Source organism: Lolium perenne, chromosome 5, assembly GCF_019359855.2.
Source record: "Lolium perenne isolate Kyuss_39 chromosome 5, Kyuss_2.0, whole genome shotgun sequence".
Lineage (NCBI taxonomy): Eukaryota > Viridiplantae > Streptophyta > Magnoliopsida > Poales > Poaceae > Lolium > Lolium perenne.
In genome coordinates, this window is record NC_067248.2 from 30,865,785 (window position 1) to 30,888,441 (window position 22,657).

At 45.1% G+C, this 22,657-nt stretch overlaps 1 protein-coding gene across 1 annotated transcript in view; it reads left to right on the forward strand.

Moving 5' to 3' along the window:
• Positions 1-20,309, forward strand: part of LOC139831449 (uncharacterized) — a 37,632-nt gene extending 17,323 nt beyond the window's left edge. Inside the window, exons 5-6 of the mRNA XM_071820727.1 lie at positions 19,861-19,959; positions 20,106-20,309. Of these exons, the coding sequence (XP_071676828.1) occupies positions 19,861-19,959; positions 20,106-20,309 (303 nt within the window). The remainder of the gene's footprint in view (positions 1-19,860; positions 19,960-20,105) is intronic.
• The last annotated feature ends 2,348 nt before the right edge of the window (positions 20,310-22,657 follow it).

Genomic DNA, 22,657 nt, shown 5'->3' on the forward strand with positions numbered 1-22,657 from the left:
TCAATTTATTGGGTACTGAGACACTGTCGAAAGTTTGAAAGGTATGTCTTTCTTTCTTCTTTATTTTTTCATGAAGGAAACTATATTGCTGGCTGTCTCATCGTTCTTGCCTTGTTTTCTTCCACTAGATGCTCTCGCGAAAGCTAATAAGCGCGATGATGATCTCGCCCTCAAACTAGATCAAAGTGAAAAAGCTCGCGAGAAGGCTGAACAAGACGCTGCCTCTGTTGGAGAACTTCGAAAAAGACTCCACCAAGCTGAAACCGCCTTGAGCGAGAATATCACTCAACAAACTGCTCGTGGGGAAGATGTCATTGACCGTCTGGTGACATAGACATCCCCAATGGGCCTGCCGAAGATGGTACCCGGGGTTTACTGAAGGCCCACGACTCGAAGAATAATAAGAATCAGAAGCCCAAGTTATTATTAAGAAAAGCTAGAGTTGTATTAGGAAATAATACTTGTAATCTTGCGGGATGGGTTGGAAACCCTCCCGGACTCTGTAAATTGTGTATTACGAATCCCTCGGCTCCGCCTCCTATATAAGGGGGAGTCAAGGGACAAAGAAAGCATCGATTCATTGTCTCACGAAACCCTAGTTTTCATATCGTCGAGCACTTTTCGGCTGAAACCTTTGAGATCTACCTTCCCTCTACTTCCGACTAAAACCCTAGTCTACAACTTGTAGGCATTGATAAGTTAATCCCTTGTCAATTGGCGTCGTCTGTGGGGATTAGAGGCATCAAGGATCTGATCTCGATGGCACGTTCAAGATCGTCGACTTCGTCAACTGCAAGCAACGCGATGGACAGAGGTAAACAGATCGAAACTGGTCTAGTCGATTTTGTTCCTCACCCGCCCTCCCGTTTGGATGCATATGCGTATCTGGAGGAGCCTATGGAGATGACGTTTGGAAGGTTCCACTTTCGCGTCGAGAAAGAAGGAGCGTATCGTCTCGAAATTCCGATCTCGTCGGGATTATCAGCGGTCGATCCCGATTTTTCAAGTTCAACATCGTCAATCGAGTCAGGCGACGAGGAGACTTCATCGCCATGCTTCATCAGCACCAAGGCAAGCAAAAAACTCGCCAAGATCTTCAGCGACATGTCCTTCGCGGACTCCGATATAAACGATGACTCGAGCAACGTCGACAGCTTCAACTTCATCGACAGATCCACTATTGTTGGAGAGGTCTTCACCAATCTCTATGATGGTGCCACCAAACCCAGCAAGGTTCAGTATTCAAAATATCATCAGATTTATGCCATTGGAGATCCGAGTCGCCCACAGGAGGAGACATCGGAGAACTTCAACGAGGCGGGAAATCCGTACATCGATCCTGCGGATCTCACGAGAGGTCTAGGAACAAAATATATCGGACCAGGAACACGAGAGATGGTGCGATTTCTGCAGGTAGTATGGGATAGAGTTGCAAGAGCTATTGATGGTACAGAGCCAATGACCGTAACGGCGACACCGGAGGAGCTACAAGCGTATTAATATAGGCTTGCACGTACCAGGCGGGAGCTCGAGAAGCACAAAATCGAGTTGGATAGAAGGCAGGAAGCAGCCTCTGCGTCAAGCAGGCGAAGAGCTAACTTGAGTCAACAATCTGGTACTTCGGGAGATAGTCACAGAGCAGCTCGAAATAGAGCAAGATCTCGGCTACAAAATATACCTGAGGCAGATAGGGAGAATCTGGTTCAAAACCTCGACATGTCCTTTATGTCGATAGAAACGAGGGGAAATATCATCCCTAAGACACCAGAAGCTGGATACATGGCGACGCAAGCATTCATCCTCGCATCCAAGCCACCTCCCGGAGATCCAAGAGAAGCATTGTACAACATGGCTATGGCAGGAGTTGGAGCCATGGGAACGGCGTTTATAAATACGCCTCCCGAAGGATCAGCAAGGCAAAATAGTCCACGACCTACTGCAGCAGCACCAGGTCCCGAGAGAACAAGTGGAGCAAGAGACACAGCAGCGCAAGCACGGGTGGACAGAGCACGACAAAATAGAAGGGAACATCGGCACTCCCCAGAGATAGACGACGAGGATATGTGTGGGCTGCTGATGTCTACTCACGCTTCTTTTCTTGTAGACAGTGTTGGGCCTCCAAGAGCAGAGGTTTGTAGAACAGCAACAAGTTTTCCCTGAAGTGGATCACCCAAGGTTTATCGAACTCAGGGAGGAAGAGGTCAAAGATATCCCTCTCATGCAACCCTGCAACCACAAAGCAAGAAGTCTCTTGTGTCCCCAACACACCCAATACACTTGTCAGATGTATAGGTGCACTAGTTCGGCGAAGAGATAGTGAAATACAGGTGGTATGAATGTATATGAGCAGTAGTAACGGCACCAGAAAATAGCTTGATGCTACAACTGGCGTGTGGTTGATGGTGGTAATATTGCAGGCAGTACAGATGCAGTAGAACAGTAAACAAGCAGTGATAGCAGTATTTGGAAACAAGGCCTAGGGATTATACTTTCACTAGTGGACACTCTCAACATTGATCACATAACAGAATAAATAGATAAATGCTACACTCTACATTCTCTTGTTGGATGATGAACACCACTAATAGTGTAGGATTACACGAACCCTCAATGCCGGAGTTAACAAGCTCCACAATATTCGAGATTCATGTTTAAATAACCTTAGAGTGCATGATAGATCAACACAACTAAACCAAGTACTAACATAGCATGCACACTGTCACCATCACACTATGAAGGAGGAATAGATCACATCAATACTATCATAGCAATAATTAACTTCATAATCTTCAAGAGATTACAATCATAACCTACGCCAAGTACTACACGATGCACACACTGTCACCTTTACACCATGGAGGAGGAATAGACTACTTTAATAACATCACTAGAGTAGCACATAGATGAATAGTGATACAAAACTCATATGAATCTCAATCATGTAAGGCAGCTCATGAGATCATTGTATTGAAGTACATAGGAGAGAGATTAACCACATAGCTACCGGTACAGCCCTTAGCCTCGATGGAGAACTACTCCCTCCTCATGGGAGACAACAGCGTTGATGAAGATGGCGGTGGTGTCGATGGAGAAGCCTTCCGGGGGCACTTCCCCGTCCCGGCGGTGTGCTGGAACAGAGACTCATGTCCCCCAGATCTTGGCTTCGCGATGGCGGCGGCTCTGGAAGGTTTCTTGTACCGTGGCTTTTTCCGTATCGAAGATTTAGGTCAGGGACCTTTATATAGGTGAAGAGGCAGAGTCGGAGGGCTGACGAGGCGACGACACAACAGGGGGCGCGGCCCCCCCTCTGGCCGCGCCGGCCTACTGTCTGGTGGGCCTGTGGCCCCCCTCTGGCGGCTCTCGGGTGTTCTGGAAGCTTCGTGGGATTTTAAGATTCTGGGCTTTGATTTCGTCCAATTCCGAGAATATTTCCTTACTAGGATTTCTGAAACCAAAAACAGCAGAAAACAGGAACTGGCACTTCGGCATCTCGTCAATAGGTTAGTTCCGGAAAATGCATAAAAATGACATAAAGTGTGAACAAAACATGTAGGTATTGTCATAAAACAAGCATGGAACATAAGAAATTATTGATACGTCGGAGACGTATCAGCATCCCCAAGCTTAGTTCCCACTCGTCCTCGAGTAGGTAAACGATAACAAAGATAATTTATGAAGTGACATGCTACCAACATGATCTTAATCATACTATTGTAAAGCATATGAGATGAATGCAGCGATTCAAAGCAATGGTAAATACAATGGTTAAACAATTGAATCATATAGCAAAGACTTTTCATGAATAGTACTTTCAAGACAAGCATCAATAAGTCTTGCATAAGAGTTAACTCATAAAGCAATAAATTCATAGTAAAGGCATTGAAGCAACACAAAGGTAGATTAAGTTTCAGCGGTTGCTTTCAACTTGTAACATGTATATCTCATGGATAATTGTCAACATAAAGTAAAATAATAAGTGCAAATATGCAAGTATGTAAGAATCAATGCATAGTTAACACAAGTGTTTGCTTCTAAGACAGAAGGAAGTAGGTAAACTGACTCAACATAAAAGTAAAAGAATGGCCCTTCGCAGAGGGAAGCATCGATTGCTATATTTGTGCTAGAGCTTTGATTTTGAAAACATAAAGAGAGCATAAAAGTAAAATTTTGAGAGGTGTTTGTTGTTGTCAACGAATGGTAATGGGCACTCTAACCCCCTTTCCAGACAAACCTTCCAAGAGCGGCTCCCATGAAACATTTTTATTTTTGGGTGGCACTCCTTCCAACCTCTACTTTCACAAACCATGGCTAACCGAATCCTCGGGTGCCTGCCAACAATCTCATACCATGAAGGAGTGCATTTTTATTTTAGTTTTATTTAGATGACACTCCTCCCCACCTTTGCTTTCTCAAGCCATGGCTAACCGAATCCTCGGGTGCCGTCCAGCAATCACATACCATGGAGGAGTGTCTATTTTTGTAAAATTATGAAGGTTTATTAATTTGGGACTGGGAATCCCATTGCCAGCTCTTTTTGCAAAATTATTGGATAAGCGGATGAAGCCACTAGTCCATTGGTGAAAGTCGCCCAACAAGATTGAAAGATAAACACCACATACTTCCTCATGAGCTATAAAACATTGACACAAATAAGAGATAATAACTTTTGAATTGTGTAAAGGTAGCACTCAAGCAATTTACTTTGGAACGGCGGAGAAATACCATGTAGTAGGTAGGTATGGTGGACACAAATGGCATAGTTTTTGGCTCAAGGATTTTGGATGCATGAGAAGTATTCCCTCTCAATACAAGGCTTAGGCTAGCAAGGTTGTTTGAAGCAAACACAAGTATGAACCGGTTCAGCAAAACTCACATAAAAACATATTGCAAGCATTATAAGACTCTACATTGTCTTCCTTGTTGTTCAAACCCTTACTAGAAAATATCTAGACCTTAGAGAGACCAATCATGCAAACCAAATTTTAGCAAGCTCTATGTATTTCTTCACTAATAGGTGCAAAGTATATGATGCAAGAGCTTAAACATGAGCACAACAATTGCCAAGTATCATATTATTCAAGACATCATACCAATTACTACATGTAGCATTTCCCGTTTCCAACCATATAACAATTAACGAAGCAGTTTCAACCTTCGCCATGAAAATTAGAAGCTAAGAACACATGTGTTCATATGAACCAGCGGAGCGTGTCTCTCTCCCACACAAGCATTTGTTCAAACAAAAACAAAAACAAGAAACATACAGACGCTCCAAGTAAAGTACATAAGATGTGATCGAATAAAAATATAGTTTCAAGAGAAGGAACCTGATAATTTTATCGATGAAGAAGGGGATGCCTTGGGCATCCCCAAGCTTAGGTGCTTTAGTCTTCTTGAAATATGCAGGGATGAACCACCGGGGCATCGCCAAGCTTATAGCTTTCACTCTTCTTGATCATATTGTATCATCCTCCTCTCTTGACCCTTGAAAACTTCCTCCACACCAAACTCAAAACAAACTCATTAGAGGGTTAGTGCATAATCAAAATTCACATGTTCAGAGGTGACACAATCATTCTTAACACTTCTGGACATTGCCCAAAGCTACTGGAAGTTAATGGAACAAAGAAATCCATCCCACATAGCAAAAGAAGCAATGCGAAATAAAAGGCAGAATCTGTCAAAACAGAACAGTCCGTAAAGACGAATTTCTAAGAGGCACCAGACTTGCTCAAATGAAAATGCTCAAATTTAATGAAAGTTGCGTACATATCTGAGGATCACACACAAAAATTGGCAGATTTTTCTGAGTTGCCTACAGAGAATTCTGCCCAAATTCGTGACAGCAAGAAATCTGTTTCTGCGCAGTAATCCAAATCTAGTATCAACCTTGCTATCAAAGACTTTACTTGGCACAACAATGCAGCAAAATTAAGATAAGGAGAGGTTGCTATAGTAGTAACAACTTCCAAGACACAAATATAAAACAAAATTACTGTAGTAAAATAAACACATGGGTTATCTCCCAAGAAGTGCTTTCTTTATAGCCATTAAGATGGGCTCAGCAGTTTTAATGATGCACTCGCAAGAAATAGTATTTGGAGCAAAAGAGAGCATCAAGAAGCAAATTCAAAACACATTTAAGTCTAACATGCTTCCTATGAAAAGGAATCTTGTAAATAAACAAGTTCATGAAGAGCAAAGTGACAAGCATAGGAAGACAAAACAAGTGTAGCTTCAAAAATTTCAGCACATAGAGAGGTGTTTTAGTAACATGAAAATTTCTACAACCATATTTTCCTCTCTCATAAAGATTTTCAGTAGCATCATGAGCAAACTCAACAATATAACTATCAAATAAAGCATTCTTATCATGAGTCTCATGCATAAAATTATTACTACTCCCAACATAAGCATAATCAATTTCATTAGTAATAGTGGGATCAAATTCAACAAAGTAGCTATCATTATTATTCTCATCATCAAATATAGGAGGCATATTGTAATCATAATCAAATTTATCCTCCATAACAGGCTGCACCAAAAGACTACTATCATTATAATCATCATAAATAGGAGGCAAAGTATCATCAAAGTAATTTTTCTCCTCAATGCTTGGGGGACTAAAAATATCATGCTCATCAAAACCAGCTTCCCCAAGCTTAGAATTTTCCATATCATTAGCAACAATGGTATTCAAAGTGTTCATACTAATATGTTCCATGGGTTTTTTAATTTTCAGATCAAACCATCCATGTCTTAACTCAGGAAAAAGAATAAAAAGCTCCATGTTGCTTTCCATTATGCCAAACTAGTGATAAACAAGAAACAAAAGCAATTGCAGGATCTAAAGGAAATAGCTTCGAGTACTTACAACGGCGCCGGAAAATAGCTTAGTAGCCGAGATCCGGAGTGTGAGTACCTTTTACCTTTCCTCCCCGGCAACGGCGCTAGAAAAGTGCTTGATGCTGTCCAGGACTGGCGCGTAGTTGACGAGGGAGGAAATGGTGTAGCTTTCCTTCGTTCCCCGGCAACGGCGCCAGGAAAGTGCTTGATGTCTACTCACGCTTCTTTTCTTGTAGACAGTGTTGGGCCTCCAAGAGCAGAGGTTTGTAGAACAGCAGCAAGTTTTCCCTTAAGTGGATCACCCAAGGTTTATCGAACTCAGGGAGGAAGAGGTCAAAGATATCCCTCTCATGCAACCCTGCAACCACAAAGTAAGAAGTCTCTTGTGTCCCCAACACACCCAATACACTTGTCAGATGTATAGGTGCACTAGTTCGGCGAAGAGATAGTGAAATACAGGTGGTATGAATGTATATGAGCAGTAGTAACGGCACCAGAAAATAGCTTGATGCTACAACTGGCGTGTGGTTGATGGTGGTAATATTGCGAGCGATACGAGATGCGAGAGAACAGTAAACAAGCAGTGATAGCAGTATTTGGAAACAAGGCCTAGGGATTATACTTTCACTAGTGGACACTCTCAACATTGATCACATAACAGAATAAATAGATAAACGCTACACTCTATACTCTCTTGTTGGATGATGAACACCACTAATTGTGTAGGATTACACGAACCCTCACTGCCGGAGTTAACAAGCTCCACAATATTCGATATTCATGTTTAAATAAACTTAGAGTGCATGATAGATCAACACAACTAAACCAAGTACTAACATAGCATGCACACTGTCACCATCACACTATGAAGGAGGAATAGATCACATCAATACTATCATAGCAATAATTAACTTCATAATCTTCAAGAGATTACAATCATAACCTACGCCAAGTACTACACGATGCACACACTGTCACCTTTACACCGTGGAGGAGGAATAGACTACTTTAATAACATCTCTAGAGTAGCACATAGATGAATAGTGATACAAAACTCATATGAATCTCAATCATGTAAGGCAGCTCATGAGATCATTGTATTGAAGTACATAGGAGAGAGATTAACCACATAGCTACCGGTACAGCCCTTAGCCTCGATGGAGAACTACTCCCTCCTCATGGGAGACAGCAGCGTTGATGAAGATGGCGGTGGTGTCGATGGAGAAGCCTTCCGGGGGCACTTCCCGTCCCGGCGGCGTGCCGGAACAGAGACTCCTATCCCCCAGATCTTGGCTTCGCGATGGCGGCGGCTCTGGAAGGTTTCTCGTACCGTGGCTTTTTCCGTATCGAAGATTTAGGTCAGGGACCTTTATATAGGCGAAGAGGCGGAGTCGGAGGGCTGGCGAGGCGACGACACAACAGGGGGGCACGGCCCCCCCTCTGGCCGCGCCGGCCTACTGTCTGGTGGGCCTGTGGCCCCCCTCTGGCGGCTCTCGGGTGTTCTGGAAGCTTCGTGGGATTTTAAGATTCTGGGCGTTGATTTCGTCCAATTCCGAGAATATTTCCTTACTAGGATTTCTGAAACCAAAAACAGCAGAAAACAGGAACTGGCACTTCGGCATCTCGTCAATAGGTTAGTTCCAGAAAATGCATAAAAATGACATAAAGTGTGAACAAAACATGTAGGTATTGTCATAAAACAAGCATGGAACTTAAGAAATTATCGATACGTCGGAGACGTATTAGCTGCCGTGTTTTACAAGGAGGGTCCGGAAAACTCGAGTTCCTTCAGGGTTCAAATTACCCGATAACTTCAAAAAGTTCGATGGCCTGCAAGACCCAGAGAATTGGCTAATTTATTATCTCGAGACGGTGAAGCTGACAGGAGGAACCAGAGCAACAGCCATGCAGAGCATCCAAGTACATTTAAGTGGAGCCGCGCGATCTTGGATAAAGAAGCTTCCTCCAGGCTCCATTGACAGCTGGGACAGTTTCGAGGATGTGTTTGTCAAGAACTTCCGATCCACCTGCAAAAAACCCGCATCACTAGAAGGGTTGAGAGCGTGTCGACAAAAGCATGATGAATCAATGAGAAAGTACATCCAAAGGTGGAACATCATTAAAAACTCGACAGAGAACATATCTGACGAGAGAGCGATAGATGCGTTTGTAGCAGGAATCCGACGAGGAGATTTTGTCGAAGACTTGGGGAGAACCAACCCAAAGACAGTATCAGCATTGATGGAGATAGCAAACAGGTGGGCAGATGGAGAAGATGCTGTCCACAATAAGCGGCACAGGTCGCCTGAAGAGGACCGCAGTCGAAATTTCCAAAATAGACGACGATTTCCTCGGCAGTACTCGAGCTATGATGCTCCTGGCCAAATATCGGCTGGTTTTCGAGGAAATAATGGAGGAGGCAATAGAGATGACTATCAAAGGAGCAGCGAGGCGATAATAGAGATGACTCCCGAAATAACAGGCAAAATAGTGGGCCAAGGTTACAGAGACCTTTCATGTCCCCCGAGGATATGATGAACGGGCCGTGTCAGATGCATTTTTATCTCGACAACAATGGGAAGAGACAGTTAGGACATCTGCAGAAGGACTGTTGAAATTTTCAAGCAATGTTGAGATTTGCGGGGCAAGCCAACGCTCAAGCAACAAACAGAAATCCCCAAGGACCCAGGAGTGAGATTCACTTACCATCTCCTCCCGCAATTACGGACGAAAATCGGCATCAGCTCAGAATAGCGGCAGCGCCACACCCACCTCCATATGTTGATCCCAATTCCAACGGTGCGGTCTCGATGATTCAGAAGGCTAGGCCGTCCAATAGAGTTCAGAAAGTAATCTCGCGACAGGTGTTTATGGCAGAGAAGATGCCTCCACCAACGATTGAGTACCTCAATTGGTCGGGACAGGACATTGGCTTCACAATAGCGGACCACCCGCAACAAGTTCCTCGACCAGGGCATCCAGCACTTATCTTACCAGCAGTAATTGCAGGATTCGACGTATCTCGAGTATTCATAGATGGCGGCAGCAGTTTAAACCTTATGTACGCAGATACACTAAGGAAGATGAACATATCCCTAGCAAATCCAAAACCAACCGACACACGTTTCCATGGTATCACACCAGAGAAGCCAAGTTATCCGCTGGGGAAGATCAATCTCGACGTTCAGTTTGGGACCCGAGAAAACTACAGAATAGAAAGGTTGGAGTTTGAAGTCGTGGATTTCCCGTCGCAATATCACGCCTTGTTGGGACGACCAGCATATGCCAGATTTATGGCGGTACCACACTACACATACTTGTTATGGAGGTTACCTGGACCTAAAGGACCAATCACAGTCAAAGGAAGCTTCGCGTTAGCCGATAAATGTGACAAGGATTTTCATCGACTGTCAGAAACTTTCAGGATGCAAGCAGAATACATGGCGTCAAGGCTCACGACTGATTATGATGCGCTGCCAGATGTAGGGAGGCCTAACAAGGAACCAACCTTTAACACTATGAAAGATTCCAAGGAGGTGCAGATTCACCCGACAGATCCAAAGAAAACGACATCCATCGCGATAGACATGGACCTCGCATAGGAAAGCGCGCTCGTCGAGTTCCTCCGTGAGCATTGGAAAATCTTCGCATGGTATCCAACTGACATGCCAGGAGTACCCAGGGAACTTGCCGAGCACCACTTAAACTTGGATCCACTAGCGAGACCAATTAAGCAACCCTTGCCGCGTTTTTCGGAACCAAACCGCAAAGCTATGCTATCAGAGATTGATCGACTCAGAGAAGCTGGTTTCATTAAAGAGCTACATACAGAGGCCACGTGGGTAGCAAACCCGGTGCTGGTCCCGAAGAAAAACACTAAAGTCCTTCGCATGTGTGTCGACTTTACGTGTCTCAACAAGCACTGCCCAAAGGATCACTTTCCCCTCCCAAGGATCGTTCAAATCATCGACTCCACGGTAGGATGTGAACGTCTTTCTTTCCTGGACGCATATTCTGGCTATAACCAGATCAGGTTGAAAGAACAGGATGAGGTCAAAACAGTGTTCATTACACCTTACGGCGTATTTTGCTACAAAACAATGCCCTTTGGTCTGAAAAACATGGGAGCAACATATCAGCGGATGGTGCAGAAGTGCTTAGCAACACAGATTGGGAAAAACGTACAAGTGTACATCGACGATGTCATCATAACGTCAAAAAAGGGGACAACGCTGATCGAGGACTTAAAGGAAACTTTCGACAACCTCGACAAGTTTTGTCTCAAGCTGAACCCGATGAAGTGTTCTTTTGGCGTCCCCGCAGGAGAACTCCTCGGGTTCCTAGTCTCAGAAAGAGGGATTGAAGCTAATCCGGAAAAATTCAAGCTATCGTAACAATGAGGAAGCCAACAAAATTGAAAGAAATACAACAGTTAACTGGGAGAGTCGCAGCTTTAAGCAGATTCGTCGCCAGGCTGGGAGAAAAGGCGTTACCGTTCTACGCTTTAATCAAGCAATGAGAAAAGTTCCAGTGGAACGAAGAGGCAGATAGAGCTCTCGAGGATCTCAAGCGCACAATTTCGACACCACCAATCTTGGTGGCCCCTAAAGAGAAGGAACCCCTCCTGTTATATATTGCAGCCACACCTCAGGTGGTCAGCACGGCACTTGTCGTCAAAAGAGAAGTGGAAGGAAAACTCCATGGAGTGCAGAGGCTGGTATATTTCATCAGTGAAGTTTTATCGCCTTCAAAACAGCGGTACCCGCAGTACCAGAAGCTAGCATATGGAGTGTTTACAACCGCAAGAAAACTGCGACACTATTTTTCGGCGCATCCGATAATAGTGGTCAACGAGGCGCCTTTATCCAACATACTAAACAATCTAGAAGCTACGGGTCGTGTCTCCCTTTGGGGAATAGAACTTTCCCCTCGGGACATCACGTATGAAAAAAGAAAATCAATAAAGTCGCAAATTCTACCAGATTTCATTGCAGAGTGGATGGAGCTACAAAATACAGGACCCCTGGATTTATCGAGAACTTGGACTATGAACTTTGACGGGTCCAAGAGATTAGAGGGAGCTAGAGGAGGCGTGATACTAATATCACCTGAAGGCGACAAATTAAAGTATGTCTTACGGATGACGTTCCCAAACGCGTCTAACAATGAGGCAGAATATGAAGCTCTTATACACGGGATGAAGATGGGGAAGGCTTGTGGTGCAACTCGACTAAAAATATTTGGCGATTCACAATTGGTGGCTCAGCAAGTCATGAACCATTGTGATGCAGTCAATGATAGCATGGTGGCATACAAAGAAGTGTACAACGAGCTAGAGAAGCTATTTGATGGATGCGAAGTAAATCACATCAGCAGGCTGAGCAATGATGAAGCCGATGTTCTTGCTAACATCGGGTCGCAGTGCCTCGCAATCTCACCAGGTGTGTTCTAGGAAGAGATAACCGAGAGGTCTACAAAGCCGAAGAAAGCACAGAAGAAGCAGAAGGATGAGAAAACCTCGACGGCTCCTAAAGAAGCACTAGAAGAAGAAGAGGAACAGGAACTAGTGATGATGGTGCAGATTCCATGGATGCAAGCGTACATATCATACATCTCAAGGAAAGAAATACCCGACAACCGAGTCGAAGCAAGGCGAGTTATTAGACGATCTAAAGCCTTTACTGTGGTCAAAGGGGAGCTGTACAAACAAAGCATTTCGGGTGTGCTACAAAGGTGCGTCACACCCGAAGAATGAAGGATAATTCTGAAGGACGTACACGAGGGAATATGTGGTCATCACGCAAGCAGTCGAGCTATTGCGGCCAAGGTTTTCCGAGCTGGATTTTATTGGTTGACAGCAATCGAGGATGCGAAGGAGATAGTACGAACTTGCGACGCGTGCCAGAGATTTGCCCCGAAGCCTCACTCTCCGACAGCGGAGTTAATGCCAATACCGTTGTCTTGGCCCTTTGCTCAATGGGGCCTCGATATGGTGGGACAGTTACACAAGGCCTCGCCAGGAGGATACGAGTATATGCTCGTCACTGTCGATAAATTCACCAAGTGGATAGAAGCAAAGCCGATAAACTCACCAGACGCAGCATCGACAATAAAGTTCGTGAAAAGCATTGTCTTTCAGTTTGGAGTACCTCATAGCATCGTCACGGACAATGGCAGCAATTTTACATCTAAGATGTTCAAGGCATACTGTGCAGAGGTAGACATCAAATTGCACTTCGCGTTAGTTGGGCACCCGCAGACCAATGGTCAAGTCGAGAAAGCCAATGGTATCATCTGCAACGGTATCAAGAAGCGCTTGTTAGGACCATTGTAAAAAGCTCGACATACTTGGCCAGAAGAGTTGCCGAGTGTATTATGGAGTATTCGAACAACACCAAATACATCGACACAGGAGACTCCGTTTTTTCTGGTCCATGGAGCCGAGGCAGTACTGCCGATAGAAATAGAGCATGATTCTCCAAGAGTCACAGAATACCATGGAGAAGCTTCCAAAAAAGCAGTAGAAGACGATGTCGACGCACTTGATGAAGCTCGAGATGAAGTATTATCACGGGTCACCAAGTACCAGCAAGACTTGAAAAACTGCCACAGTCGATGTTTGCGGCCAAGATCCTTTCAGGCTGGAGACTTAGTTCTACGACTCAATCAAAACAGCACTGAAAAACTCGAGTCGCCATGGCTCGGCCCTTACATCGTCACAGAAGTAATCGAAGGAGGAGCGTACATGATAAAGGACAAGAAGACGGGGCTCCCGAGAAAAAACCCTGGAACGTGGCGCAGCTAAGGCGTTTTTAAGCCTAGAGTCGAAATATAGTCCTCCTTGTAAAAATACAATGTACTGAAACGCCCGCGAGTTTTCAGACGCACTCTTTTCCTTTCAGGGCACCGAGTGGGGCTGAAAGGTTTTTAATGAGGCGGGCTCGCGGTGCTGCAATATAGTAAAAGATATTGGTGAAATACATCTTTTTCGTCGACAGGCTCGGGGGCTCATAACCCGTGGCAACAAATATATATATATATATTCTCGCAAAAATAGTAAATTCACCGAGACGCAAAAATAGCTTGAGCTCCGGCCAAAGGCTCGGGGTCTTTCCAATATAGATTCTACTTTACAATATAGACAACTTCATCATCAAGATAAATTCGACACAGAAAATATATATGAATTCCCGCAATATAGTACAACTCAGTTGCTACCTAATATATCATCTATGGTTACACCTTTGTTGTTTGCAGCACCAGTCGTATGTTCAGCATAGCTACCTTTTACAAAGAACTCTGAGTCCATCCGAAGAAGTTCGTCCATCATTTCTTTGGCTACAGGAGTTACAGTGTCGTTGATTTTATCGATGTTCCTCTTTCGTTTCGACTGCTTGGCCAGACACTTGGTGACAATCTTCGTCAGATCCAGTTTCGTGTAGCAGATCTGTATCATAATCATGGCGAACCTTGCCCCAGCAGATAGTTGAGCCCGCACAAAATTATGGATACGAGGGGCATCCCGAAACTTCTCCATCAGAGCAGGAAGAGTATCCGGTATTTTGTTCCGAGGAAACATAGTACTATAAACTAGAGACAAGGTTCTTGTACAGAAATCAAGGAACTCACGAACTTGACAAGAGCGGTCCTGGAATGTGACAATTTGTCGGGTGCGTTCTGGAGTAGACCAGAAAAGAGAACCATGGTCAAGTGGAAGATTAACAAGGAGATTTGTCCTTGTGTCCACCCGTTGGTCTTCGGCAGCAGTGTCTAGAAAGGAACCTATTTGATGACAGCACAAGAATTTCAAAGGAGGAAACAGGGAAAAAGCAGAGGAAATTTTGGTTTGCAAAACATACCTGTCATATCCAAACTTGCTTTAGTCATCAACTCGAGCATAAAATTCTCTCGGGTGGTAGCCTGTGCAGCTTCAGCAACGGCGGCTTCTTTGGCAGCTATGGCCTCTTGAGCCTACTGCAGTGCAACTTTCTCCTTTTCGGATGATTTTCGAGACTGGTCCATTATTATAAGTGTCTGCTTCTTCATATACTGAAGCTGTTGACGAAGTTCCTCCAAGTCTTGTGCTGAACCCTTACTCGAAGAATCTTCAACAAACTCATTATCAACAGGCGTTTTCTTCGAGTAGGAGGAAGTAGGAAAAACATCGGAGGGACGAGGAGTTGAAGTGTAGTTATCAAATATCAACTGAAAATAAAAGTTTCGACATCAATCATCAAGCAAAATAGATTTCCATTGATTCTCAAAGTATTTACAAGGCATTACAAGAGGAGGATACCCTATCGAACTAGTGAGATAGGTGTCGCCAAAGCTACTCTGGCGACAACTTCAAAAGAAAAGAGAAAACAAAAGAAAGACAGTGTGGTCTACTTGACCTCCAGCTTCGACGAGCTGGGAGCAGGAGTTGGCTTGCAGCCAAGGAAGGCAAGGATTGGCTTTGAGTTTGGCTTGGCAGCCTTAATCAAAGATTGCCATTTCTTCGTCTCCATCTCCTTTATATCGCCAACTTTAGCCCAGTCAACGTCTTGTTGGCTGTCAGCAACCAGAGCAATGGTGCCTTCAACGCCAATCTTCAGGCCTTCCTGGCGAAGTTTGAGCCCAAGATCTTCTTGAGAATTGAAGCACTTGGCGAGAGCAGTGAAAACCTTGGGCTCTTCTTTCTTCGGGAAGAAGTAAGGAAAAAGACGCGACAAACCTGTTCGGGCTTCAGCAAGGCCTTCGCGTGCCTCCTCTCCATGAAATTCAAGGAGAGAAAGCGCGTCAAGAAGCCGATCACCTTCAGGACATTCCAAGTCAAAATCTTGATAAGTTTTCCCTAAAAACAAGCAAAAGAAAGCTCGTCAAAAAGTGCGCAAGGATAAATTTGACAACCCGAAGAAATAGCAGGGAGTCGAATACTTACTAACAAAACGTCGACTCTGCGACCGCAAGCGACTGAGGATTTTTTTTTTCACGAGCAGCTTGCTCAGCTATGTTGTCGCTCAACGAAGTTTCCGCGTCATGAAGTATTTTTCGAAGATCTTCGACTACAGCAGCATCTGCTTCAGCTTTCTTACGAGCCTTTTCACTTTGCTCCAGTTTACAAGCAAGAGAATCAGCACGCTTGTTGGCTTCTACAAGATTTTCTGGCAAAATAGTCGACAACAACAAATGTCATGACAAGAAATGATGCCAGAAGAAGTGGCAAAATAGTACCTTCGGCCTTTTTAGCATGGTCACGGTACCCGACAAATTGGGTACCGAGACGGAGAAACTCCTTCATCAAAGGCTGGAAAGAAAAAAGAGAAAGAAACATCAATGAGGTAAAAAAAGTTCGACAGCAAAAAGTAAAAGAGACGCGAAAAACAAAGAAGAGTCAACAGCATTGAAATATTCGGCACATAAGAGAAGAAGTGAACAACTTACATCATCCAAAGAAGGAGTCGTGGAGCCACCAAGTAGTAAGGCAGGCTCCTTGGTCGGCTCGACCCTAGCCCTCTTTGGCGAAGGGGCACGGGGGCTTGCAGGTGGAGTAGGATGCTCGATGTTTTGCTGAGGAGGCGAGGTTTCATCTCCATCAGGCTGAGATTCAGAGGCAACTAAAGTGCGCGACGTACTCGTTCGAGCAGTCGCGTCAATAGGTTGATCTTCATCCTCGTCACCACTACAATACAAGGCGACAATATAAGAATCAACATAGACAAAAACATCGAGAGCAAACAACAAAGAGCAATAAGAACTTACGACCTGACAAGGGCATCCTCGTAAGGGTTGAAAGTTGTCTTCCTTTCAGAAGGACCAACTTCTTCGGCAGGAGATGTGCCAGCTTTGGAGGCGCCGGAATCGGCGTCTTCGTCCCTTTTCCTCTTGTTCCTTGGAGAAACAGCGGAAGGAAGGGAGCGTGTCGAGGCAGTAGCCTCAGACTCGGCTTCTTTTTCAGAGGAAGCCGCGGATTTTTGAGAACCCGCGACTTCACTCTCAGGGCAAGAAGTACCCTGGTTGTCATTGGTGACAACAGTCCGTTCGTCGACTTCTCCACCTTCAGGAAGAGGGGGAAGAGAAGCTAGAACAGGGTGGTTCTGCAAAAAAACAAGGAGTGTCGACAAAAAGTTATGCAAAAGACGCTAGCAAGATAGTAGTCGATAAATACTAAAAAATCGAGAAGACAAGATAGTAGTCAAGAGAAAATTAACCTTGGGAAGGGCGTTGGTGCCATTATATGGCTTAATGCGGCAAGAGGATGGAATAGTATCCTTCTTGCTGAGCGGCGAAATTCTTCGGATCAGTTTCTCCAAATCCTTCACAGGAAGGTCTTTGGAGAGCCTGTCGACGTCTTCTTCACCAGCATACATCAAAAGGGGATTTTTGCGAGCTTGTAAAGGCTACACTCTAATCCTAAGGAAGTAGGCTGTGATCTGGATACCCGACAATTCCTTGTCACGGGTGTTCTGGAGCTCATGGATGCGAGTCATCAGCGCCTCTGTCACCGACTTCTCTTCTTCGGTGGCTTCAGCGTCCCAGGAACGGCGGTGAAGAATCTTGGCCCCTCCGTCGAAAGGAGCAATATTGTACTCCACTGAGTCGGAGCTTTCTTCGTGCACATAGAGCCATCTTTTGCGCCACCCCTGGACGGAGTCGGGGAATTTGACGTCGAAGTACTCGACATCAGAGCGAACGCAAATGACAACGCCTCCGATGTTATAGGCGACGTTGTGGGAGCCATTGCGGCGGAGACAGAAGATGCGCTTCCACACAGCCCAATTAGGTTGGACTCCGAGGAAGCATTCACAGAGGGTGATAAAAATTGACACATGGAGGATGAAGTTGGGCGTCAGCTGGTGCAGCTGTAGCCCGTAGACAAAGAGGAGACCATGAAGGAATTCGTGGATAGGGGAAGAAAGACCGCGAATGAGGTGGTCAACGAAACTGACCCGATATTCGATTGGACGCGATGGATAGCTTTCTTCCTTGGGGAAGCGGAGCGCGTTCTCCTTGTTCGTGAACCCGAGCTTCTTCAACAGGTTCATGTCTTGGTTGGAGATTTTGGATCTCTCCCACTCCAGATCTTCAGCGGCCATCTTGGACTCGGGCGTGCTGTGCCTGGTGAGCCGCGCACGCGGTGGCATCAACGAGAGTGGAGGAGAAAAGGGCGAGCGTGGTTGAGCTCAAGAACTGTGGGGCGCAATGGAGGATTTTGGCAGAGGAGAGCAGAGGACCGGCGCGAGCGAAAGTGTGGAAGGAGGAAGACGATGACCTTAAGTAGAGGTGCGGTGAATCGACGCACCGTTGGATGGAGAAATTGTGAGATAGATGGTGTACACGTGGACACGGGGTAAAAACGCAATTTCACTGAGAAGGGACGGAACAGGCGTTACAGTGAGTGCGCCAGGAAAAGTGGAGGACGTGTGTCCCCCACTTGTACGATGTGTCAACTTGATAAGAAATTTGGGCCCGCAAGACAGAGAGAGCGCATTTCTCGCGTTTTCCCGATACAGTGATCGTGGCTATCGTCAGCAATGATGTCACCTTGGCAAGAGAAAATCTCGGCTATAGAGCTTCATAAGAATGGCGACAGCAGAAGATTATTGATTATTCCGAGAGCCTTTGGTCAAATACAAGTTTTTGATCAAATGCTCGGGGGCTACTTTGGAACAATGAAAAACTCGAGAATGACAAAATAGAAATGGCGAGAGCCTATGATCAAATACAAGCATTTGCTCATAGCCTCAAGCTACTCCCATCGGGAGCGCTGGTCGCGCACCCGATAGATATGAAAACTTCGAGAAAGAAGGAAAATATAGCAACGTAAGGCGTTGAGCCTACACCCAAGCACAAGTCCTTGGCTGTAGCCTCGGGGGCTACTCCCATCGGAACGCTGTTCGCGTGCCCGATGAAATTATAAAAAAGAGAGAAGGAAGAAGAAAAAGTGAGCATATTTCGAGTTATACAAATAACTCTACATATACTCCCATCGGGAGGGCAATATAAGTCATCCGTTGACTCAATAAAATGTGCTATTCCAATAGCCGAAAAAGCACTCGACAATATATTCTCAGAGTGCCAAAGTTGGGAACAATCTCTGAATGCCGCAAAACTTTGCGAAGGTAAGACCCCAGATCCGTTCCGAGTGGCGTGGCGCCGTCTCTGACGTCGGTTTGCTACTTTTTCCGTATCAACAGATATGAAGAAAAATCCTAACAGACGCGTTAGGTACCCGATAAAATATGACTGGGACTCGACAGAATGGTAAGACCTTAAGCGGCACCTGTCGAAGTTTACACCAGTATCCCGAGATCATGTCCAGGGACGTGATCTTGAAGTAGGTTTTTGCAGATTGCCACTAGAGCAGTTAACTAGTACCTGATCCATCAGATGAACTAGCCCCAACTACCATTATCCCTGTACAATATATAATTTTGTATCCAAAGATATGTGATAAAATTCGGTAGAGCTATTGAATATAAAGTTGGAGATTTTCCCTGATTCTGCGATTCAAGCAAAATCTCGGGGGCTACTGACATAGGCATCCCCAATGGGCCTGCCGAAGATGGTACCCAGGGTTTACTGAAGGCCCACGACTCGAAGAATAAGAAGAATCAGAAGCCCAAGTTATTATTAAGGAAAGCTAGAGTTGTATTAGGAAATAATACTTGTAATCTTGCGGGATGGGTTGGAAACCCTCCCGGACTCTGTAAATTGTGTATTACAAATCCCTCGGCTCCGCCTCCTATATAAGGGGGAGTCGAGGGACAAAGAAAGCATTGATTCATTGTCTCACGAAACCCTAGTTTTCATATCGTCGAGCACTTTTCGGCTGAAACCTTCGAGATCTACTTGCCCTCTACTTCCGACTAAAACCCTAGTCTACAACTTGTAGGCATTGATAAGTTAATCCCTTGTCACCTGGAGTCGCAGAATCGGCGCTTTGTCAGTAAGGTAATTAATCCCTTTGCTCGGATCCCTTCCAAGATTAGCTCTCCCTGTATTTGTTGATAACCCCAAAATTTGTTTCAGCAGGAAAGATGGTTCAAGATTTTGAACTGGAAAGGCCTGAAGGGGACTGTCTTCTCGACACACTTGCTCTCCTTGAAATTCATGGGGATCTGGTGCGCCGCGGTATTGCTGATGCGCGAACTGCATTTACGCGCCATTTTCCCTACTTCTTCCCGAAGAAAAGCGCACCAGAACCCTTCTCTGATCTTGCGAAGTGCTATGTTCCCGAAGAAGATCTTGGGTTGGCTTTCCGGCAGTAAAACCTGAAGATTGGCGTCGAAGGCACCATAGGTTTGGTTACCGAGAGCCAGCAAAGCGTCGACTGGGCGAAAGCTGGTGAGACGAAGAAGATCAACAAGGAGAGGTGGCAATCTTTGATCAAGGCTGCCACGCCGCATTCGAAGAAGATCCTCTCCTTCCTCGGATACAAGCCAGCTACTCCCTCCAGTTCTGCCAAGCCGGAGGTCAAGTAGACCATCATGTCTCTGTTTTTTCTTTTCCCTCTTCTTTTGATGTTGTCGCCTTAGTAGTGTCTTGCGGCAGCCTGCCATTGGTTCAATAGGAACCAATTCTTGTAATGAACGTGTAAATATCCGAATGATTAATGGAATGCTATTTTGCAAAGTGATTGATGTCGGGATTTTCTTTCCACTTGGTTTTTGACAACTATACCGCGATACCTCGTTCTTCGGATGCTTTGCCCGCTTCCTCCTACTCGAGGAAAACTTCCACTGATGATTTCGTTGAAGATTCTTCGAACGCTAATCCTTTACGGGACTTGGATGAACTTCGACGACAACTTCAGTCGATGAAAAAACAAACACTTGTAGCGATGGAACAACTTCGAAAATCATCGGAACGGGAAAAAATTGCTCTTCAACAAGCCCAAGAAGCTTTAACTTTAAAAGAGGCTGCGGTCGCTGAGGCTGCACAGGCAGCTTCTCGAGAGGATTATATTCTTGACTTGATGACCGACGCTAGTCTGGATATGGCGGGTATGTTTTGCAAACTTGATGTTCTTCCCCTTTATCTGCTTGTTTTTGTCTTACCATGATACTTATGTTAAATAGGCTCCTTTGTGGATACTGCTGTCGAGGATCAGCGGGTTGACGCAAGATCAAACTTGCTTGTCAAATTTGCTTTGGACCATGGCTCCAACTTCTGGGCTACACAGGATCGTACCCGCCCGATTGTCCGATTTCAAGACCGCGCAGGCCAAGTTTGTGAATATCTTGATTTCTGCACAAGGACGCTGGCGCTGGTTTATAACACCATGTTTCTTCAAAACTCCCAGCCGAAGACCCTTCCTGATTTGATGGATAAATTCAAATATGCTCCTCTAATCCATGGTTTTGTAAAGGCACAATTGACCGCTGGAGCTAGATTTGCTATGATCATGCTGCAGATCTGCTATCCGAAGTTGGATATGACCAATATCATGGAAATTTGCCATGACAAACTGACGAGGCGAAGGAGGAATGTCGACAAAATCGACGATGTTGTGACACTCGTGGCCGAAAAAATAATGGATGACTTACTTCGGATGGACGCTAAATTCTTCATGAAAGGTAATTATGCTGACTTCATGGGTGCCACTACTGGCGAAGAAAGAGTAAACATACATGACTTGATATAACATGACTGAAAGTCTGCCTCTTCTGTCGAAATTTTTCTTGACAAAGGAACCCTGTATATTGTAAGCATTATGTATGTTGTGAAACAAATTGTATGTTTTTCTTTCCTTTAACCCCCAAGCGTTTCGGTGGCTAGTGTATTAATTTTTATTGGTTTGCGAGGTGTTTTAGACCAAGGCAAATAACTTGTAGATTGTATATTTTAGAAATTCGTGTATATATATTGAATTTGCGGGTTGCAAGCCCCCGAGTCTTTCGAAGAAAAAGATGTATATCACCAATATCTTTACTATATTGTAGCACCGCGAGCCCGCCTCATTAAAAACCTTCCAGCCCCACTCGGCGCCCTGAAAGTAAAAGAGTGCGTCTGAAAACTCGCGGTCTTTTCAGTACATTGTATGTTTACATATAAGATTATATCTCGACTTAAGCGTAAAAATGCCTAATTAAGCTGCGTGATACGTCTCCAACGTATCCATAATTTCTGATGTTCCATGCTTGTTTTATAACAATACTTACATGTTTTGCTTGCACTTTATAATGTTTTTATGCGTTTTCCGGAACTAACCTATTAACAAGATGCCGAAGTGCCAGTTCCTGTTTTCTGCTGTTTTTGGTTCCAGGAAGGCTGTTCGGGCAATATTCTCGAAATTCGACGAAACGAAGACCCAACATCTTATTTTTCCCGGAAGCATCCAGAACACCGAAGGAGAGTCGGAGAGGGGCCAGGGGGCCACCACACAACATGGCGGCGTGGCCCCAGGCCTGGCCGCGCCGGCCTACTGTGAGGGGGGCCCAGGCACCCTCCGACTCTGTCTCTTCGCCTATATAAGCCCTTTCGACCTAAAAACGCGAGACGAATTGACGAAACTCCAGAAAGACTCCAGGGGCGCCGCCGCCATCGCGAAACTCCAATTCGGGGGACAGAAGTCTCTGTTCCGGCACCCTGCCGGGACGGGGAAGTGCCCCCGGAAGCCATCTCCATCGACGCCACCGCCTCCATCATGCTCCGTGAGTAGTTCCCCCATGGACTACGGGTTCTAGCAGTAGCTAGTTGGTACTCTCTATCCCATGTACTTCAATACAATGATCTCATGAGCTGCCTTACATGATTGAGATCCATCTGATGTAATCGGTGTTGTGTTTGTTGGGATCCGATGGATGATACATTATGATTAGTCTATCTA